The 6927-nt window shown below is 45.8% G+C and overlaps 1 protein-coding gene across 1 annotated transcript; it reads left to right on the plus strand.

Annotated features, from left to right (window-relative positions):
• Nucleotides 1-890: 890 nt before the first annotated feature.
• Nucleotides 891-5935, plus strand: LOC311114597 (sorting nexin-9-like; the record flags this gene model as incomplete). Its single annotated transcript, XM_084189837.1, has 9 exons — nt 891-1021; nt 1791-1894; nt 2006-2109; nt 2533-2610; nt 2721-2797; nt 3215-3304; nt 3494-3608; nt 3711-3802; nt 4752-5935. Coding segments are annotated over 9 exons (839 nt in total), but the record flags the coding sequence as incomplete, so codon positions are not given.
• Between the last annotated feature and the right edge of the window lie 992 nt (nt 5936-6927).

Raw genomic sequence — 6927 nt, forward strand, 5'->3', positions numbered from 1 at the left:
GCCTGGGTGTGTGTGCCTGAGTGTGTATGTGTGTGTGCTAAGGTGTGGAGAATCCGAGCACTCACTAACACACACAGAGGGTAGGAAAAGAGCATCACCATGAAAGGAGAAGGTTTGCTGTGTTCAGGACAGGAGAAGGTTTGCTGTGTTCAGTTTGCTGTGTTCAGGAGAGGAGAAGGTTTGCTGTGTGCAGGAGAGGAGGAGGTTTGCTGTGTTCAGGAGAGGAGAAGGTTTGCTGTGTGCAGGAGAGGAGGAGGTTTGCTGTGTTCAGGAGAGGAGAAGGTTTGCTGTGTTCAGGAGAGGAGAAGGTTTGCTGTGTTCAGGAGAGGAGAAGGTTTGCTGTGTTCAGGAGAGGAGGAGGTTTGCTGTGTTCAGGAGAGGAGGAGGTTTGCTGTGTTCAGGAGAGGAGAAGGTTTGCTGTGTTCAGGAGAGGAGAAGGTTTGCTGTGTTCAGGAGAGGAGAAGGTTTGCTGTGTTCAGGAGAGGAGAAGGTTTGCTGTGTTCAGGAGAGGAGAAGGTTTGCTGTGTTCAGGAGAGGAGGAGGTTTGCTGTGTTCAGGAGAGGAGAAGGTTTGCTGTGTTCAGGAGAGGAGAAGGTTTGCTGTGTTCAGTTTGCTGTGTTCAGGAGAGGAGAAGGTTTGCTGTGTGCAGGAGAGGAGAAGGTTTGCTGTGTTCAGAAGAGGAGAAGTGTGATGTGTTCAGGAGAGGAGAAGGTTTGCAGTGTTCAGGCTGAGAGGTGGTGATTTGGGAGTGAGAATAGGTGTAGTGGGTAGGGGCGTGACCTGGACCAATTAGTTCAATCAGGAGTGGTCGTCAATACAATATTATTATTATTATTATTATTATTATTATTATTATCATTGTTATTATATCCATTCCTCCATCTTGTCAGGTCGTTTTGAGGAGGAGTTTATCAAGATGAGGATGGAGAGACTGCAGGGCTGGATGTGTCGGATGTGTCGACATCCTGTCGTCTCCAACAGTGACGTCTTCCAACTCTTCCTCACGTACAGAGACGAGAAGGTACACGCGCACGCACGCACACACACACAGTCCACACACACACACAGTCCACACACACAGTCCACACACACACACACAGTCCACACACACACACAGTCCACACACACACACACACACAGTCCACACACACACACAGTCCACACACACACACAGTCCACACACACACACACAGTCCACACACACACACACAGTCCACACACACACACAGTCCACACACACACACACACAGTCCACACACACACACAGTCCACACACAGTCCACACACACACACACACACACACACACAGTCCACACACACACACACACACAGTCCACACACACACACACAGTCCACACACACACACAGTCCACACACACACACAGTCCACACACACACACAGTCCACACACACACACAGTCCACACACACACACAGTCCACACACACACACAGTCCACACACACACACACACAGTCCACACACACACACAGTACACACACACACACACACAGTCCACACACAGACACACACAGTCCACACACAGACACACACAGTCCACACACACACACACACAGTCCACACACACACACACAGTCCATACACACACACACAGTCCACACACACACACACACAGTCCACACACACACACACAGTCCACACACACACACAGTCCACACACAGACACACACAGTCCACACACACACAGTCCACACACACACAGTCCACACACACACACTCGTGCAGGCCATCACTCTCTCTCTCTGTGTGTGTGTGTGTGTGGACGGGTCAGGAGTGGAAGACCGGGAAGAGGAGAGCAGAGAAGGATGAGTGTGTTGGACCAATGATCTTCTCCACCATCGACCCTGAAGCTCCTGAGTTGGACCTTATAGAAGTGTACGTATGGTAGATATACCGACACACACTCACATAGATTTCAGATGCGTATTTGACATTGGTTCTTATCTGTGTGTGTGTGTGTGTGTGTGTGTGTGTGTGTGTGTGTAGGGAGCAGAAGTGTGAGTTGTTCAGTAAGTTCACTAAGGAGATGGATGATGGCGTTAAAGACCTGCTGATCGTTGGGAACCTACACTGGAAACGCTGCACAGGCTGTGAGGAGCAACACACACACACACACAGGACTCACTTCCTGCCCTGAAAAACTACAAACTCTACCTACACTCCTCTCTGAAAACCCTAGTTTTATGTCCACACCCCAACTCAACCCTAACCCTACTTTGTTAAAACTACAACTCCCTCCTAGCCATACTTTGTTAAAACTACAACTCCCTCCTAGCCATACTTTGTTAAAACTACAACTCCCTCCTAGCCATACTTTGTTAAAACTACAACTCCCTCCTAGCCATACTTTGTTAAAACTACAACTCCCTCCTAGCCATACTTTGTTAAAACTACAACTCCCTCCTAGCCATACTTTGTTAAAACTACAACTCCCTCCTAGCCATACTTAGTTAAAACTACAACTCCCTCCAAGTCGTACTGCATTAAACCAGGTGTGTGTTTGATGTGTTCAGCTCTGCGTAAGGAGTACCAGAGGATTGGGAAGGCCTTTCAGAACCTGTCATCTGTCTTCAACACCAGTGGATATGCAGGTACTGACCGACTCCCATTATGCTTTATGCTCAATGATACTGGCTACTGTCAAAGTACTGTCACTAAAGTGTGTGTGTATGTGTGTGTGTGTGTGTGTGTGTGTGTGTAGGAGAGGCCACGCTCACAGACGCTCTCACAGCTGCAGGGAAAACGTATGAGGATATCGCACAGATCATAGCCGAGCAGGTAACACACACAGACCACCTATGTCATGGTTCTTCCTTCCCTGTTCTCCTCTCGCCCTTCTTCCTTCCTCTGATTACACTCTCTCTCTCTCCATCCCGCCCCCTCTTTCTCTCTCTGCCATTCTCTCCCTGTCTCTCTCTCTCTCTCCATCCATCTCTCTCTCTCTCTCTCTCTCTCTCTCTCTCTCTCTCTGTCTCTCTCTCTCTCTCTCTCTCTCTCTCTCTCTCTCTCTCTCTGTGTCTCTGTCTCTCTCTCTCTCTCTCTCTCTCTGTGTCTCTCTCTCTCTCTCTCTCTCTCTCTGTCTCTCTCTGTCTCTCTGTCTCTCTCTCTCTCTCTCTCTCTCTCTCTCTCATTGTCTCTGAAGGTCGAACTACAGACCCTGAGTGAAAATAAACTGTGGTGATGTATTTCTTTCAGCCGAGAAAAGACCTTCATTTCCTGATGGAAACCAACAACGAATACAAAGGACTGCTAGGCTGCTTCCCTGATACTATAGGTGTACACAAGGTACACAACAGACTGTAAATTATTAAGTATTGTAGCCTGATACACATCAGATCACAACTAAGTTGAAGAAGTCGTTTGTTGAGCTGGTCCGTAACAGTAGAACCAATGGAATAGTCCTAAAAGTACAAACACCGCTCTCCAGGCGTGCTGGTCAAGGTAAATCAACTGTGTGTGTGTGTGTGTGTGTAGGCGGCTATAGAGAAGGTAAAGGAAGGGGATAAGATGGTGGCAGCAGGGAAGATCACCACTCAGGACAAAGTGACCATGGCCAAACGCACCAGCATCATGTCCTACTCACTACAAGGTAACACACACACACACACCTGCGCCCACACACACACACACACACACACACCTGTTCACCTGTGTAACGCAACCTCTACCTGCCACCTGTGTTTCCATACAGCTGAGATGAATCACTTCCATAGCAACCGTATCTATGACTACAACAGAGTCATGCAGTTCTACCTGGAAGAACAGATCAGGTTCTATGAAACGGTAAGAGGGAGAGAGAGACTGTTATTGTCTTTCAAAACATAATGAAACTATCATATGGTTTGAAAGACAATATATTTTGAAAGACTATGTTTTGAAAGAAAGCCATATGTACTATATCACAAGTCTAAAGAGAGTAATAGTTGCATGCTCTGGTTAATGTAGGTCTGGTCTCCTGTTGCATGCTCTGGTTAATGTAGGTCTGGTCTCCTGTTGCATGCTCTGGTTAATGTAGGTCTGGTCTCCTGTTGCATGCTCTGGTTAATGTAGGTCTGGTCTCCTGTTGCATGCTCTGGTTAATGTAGGTCTGGTCTCCTGTTGCATGCTCTGGTTAATGTAGGTCTGGTCTCCTGTTGCATGCTCTGGTTAATGTAGGTCTGGTCTCCTGTTGCATGCTCTGGTTAATGTAGGTCTGGTCTCCTGTTGCATGCTCTGGTTAATGTAGGTCTGGTCTCCTGTTGCATGCTCTGGTTAATGTAGGTCTGGTCTCCTGTTGCATGCTCTGGTTAATGTAGGTCTGGTCTCCTGTTGCATGCTCTGGTTAATGTAGGTCTGGTCTCCTGTTGCATGCTCTGGTTAATGTAGGTCTGGTCTCCTGTTGCATGCTCTGGTTAATGTAGGTCTGGTCTCCTGTTGCATGCTCTGGTTAATGTAGGTCTGGTCTCCTGTTGCATGCTCTGGTTAATGTAGGTCTGGTCTCCTGTTGCATGCTCTGGTTAATGTAGGTCTGGTCTCCTGTTGCATGCTCTGGTTAATGTAGGTCTGGTCTCCTGTTGCATGCTCTGGTTAATGTAGGTCTGGTCTCCTGTTGCATGCTCTGGTTAATGTAGGTCTGGTCTCCTGTTGCATGCTCTGGTTAATGTAGGTCTGGTCTCCTGTTGCATGCTCTGGTTAATGTAGTTGTCATCTCCTGTTGCATGATGATTAATGTAGTTTTCTTCTCATTGGTCAGATTGCTGAGAAGCTGAAGCAAACCCTGGGCCGGTTTACCACACTGTAAAGGGAAACGCACACAAACAAACCTTGTTCCTCTCCTCTCTGCTTCGTGGACCAACAACCTTAAACTGGATGGACTGGTGTCTGGATGATCTAGTTGGACGACTGAGTCACCCTGTGCCTTTTTAACTACATGAGGAGCTAAAGATAATAATAATATATGTTAATGTTACAGTGCAGAACAACATGTTAAATGTTTCATAACCCTCTAATTTTGCCTTATCTCATTTATTTATAATATAGATGTATGCAATATTTATATTTAATGTTTACTTTGTTTGGATGTTTTCTCTTTGTCTTATTATTCTTATTCTGGATAATGTGATTTAGAGAGGAGAGAGGGGAGACAGAGAGGGGAGACAGAGAGAGAGAGACAGACCGAGAGAGGGGAGACAGAAAGAGAGGAGATACTGAGAGAAGAGAGGAGAGAGGGGAGACAGAGAGGGGAGACAGAGAGAGAGAGACAGAAGAGAGGAGAGACCGAGAGAGGGGAGACAGAAAGAGAGGAGAGACTGAGAGGAGAGAGGAGAGAGGGGAGACAGAGAGGGGAGACGGAGAGGAGTGAGGGGAGACTGAGAGACCGTGACAGAAAGATCATGTGACTCACCCACCCTGGCGCCCCCTCAAGCAAACACACTGCTGGCAGTGTTTCCCCTTTTCCATGCCCTCCCTCCCTCCCTCCACACACACAAACACAGACACTCACAAAGCCATTTGACCACTCTCTGTATGCCCTCTCATTTATAGAACAACGCATACACACACACACTCCCAATGCAACGCTGCAGATTGCTCATCCGTCCATCTGAATTCTCTTTCTTTCTCTTTCTCTGTCTCTGTCTCTCTCTCTCTCTCTCTCGTGTGTGCTTGGAGAGTGAGGCTGTGCTTTTAACTTTAGGACCAAATGTAAACGAAACATTGATAAAAGGAACATGTTATCTATATTTATGACTCGTTTCAGGAAACTAGGCGTATGTCGCACGTCACTTCTTCACAGGAGAGCCATTTGAACGTAAACATAATTTTTTTTATTAAAATGCGTTTTTGGGCAGAAATGCCTTCTGAAACATATCAACTTTCATGTGCCTTAATAGCAAACTTGTATGCCATCTGTAAATACTAATAAAATAAGAAGAATTATGAGCCTAGTTGGTTTAGCCACAGAAAAAGACAGGAACCTTCCCGCTACCCATGATTGGCTGAGATAATGGATGGGCTGGACATGCCAAGAGATGAGATCGGATTGGTCTACCATGTAACATGCTTCTGTCAATAACATGAGCTGCTCAGTATGTGTAGGTAATCCTTTCTAATGCAACTTTTTTGAAAGATATCAGGAAGAACTGCCAAAGTTTTGCTAATGCTCTCCACTTTCTGAAGGACGATTGTGCCATGTGACTCTCCGACTCTGTAAATGAATGAGAAGTTGAGGAAATCCCTGATTTAGGTAAAAACATTTTCATTGAACCAGACATTGTAGAGTCTTCTGAAACGGCGATCAACAACAGTGTTGTTGTCACAGAAGAAGTTGACCAAGTTTTGAAATCAGTGTAATGCCCGGTGGAAGCACAGTATGATAGCTAAGTAGATGGAGAAAACTCTGGCGTTTTGATTGCAAATATGTGAAGGGAGTCGAAAAGAGAGTCTAGCTAGCTACATTTTCAGATATTATACGTTTCAAATTTAGTCAGAAAGTCGTTTTCATTGCAAGTTAAAGCGTACTGTTAGCTTTAACAACAAGTTTGATGTTGGACGACAATAGAATGTTCATGATGTCACTGACAACTGTCTACGGACATGTCGATAGACGTAGTACAAACCAGCCTTTAGTCTTGAACTCTTTGGTTGTTTAGTACACTACCGTACTCACTCTGTTTAGCACATGGCCTCACATGTGAATCCTTAAAGAGATGGGTGGGGCTAAGGTTTAAGAGGGTGTGAATGATCCTGAATGGGTGTAGACAAAGAAGAGCTCTCCAGTAGGTGTACCAAAACAATCAAGGGCCATTTTCTCAAAAGTGGGATTACAAGTTTATCAACTTTCAAAGCAGAATTACTTTCTCACTGTTCCTCAACTGTAGTTTATGATAAACCATTTTCTAGCTCTGACTCTCTACATTTATCCAATGTAA

The sequence above is a fragment of the Coregonus lavaretus genome (genome assembly GCF_964263955.1).
Source record: "Coregonus lavaretus genome assembly, contig: HAP1_SCAFFOLD_9591, whole genome shotgun sequence".
Taxonomy (NCBI): domain Eukaryota; kingdom Metazoa; phylum Chordata; class Actinopteri; order Salmoniformes; family Salmonidae; genus Coregonus; species Coregonus lavaretus.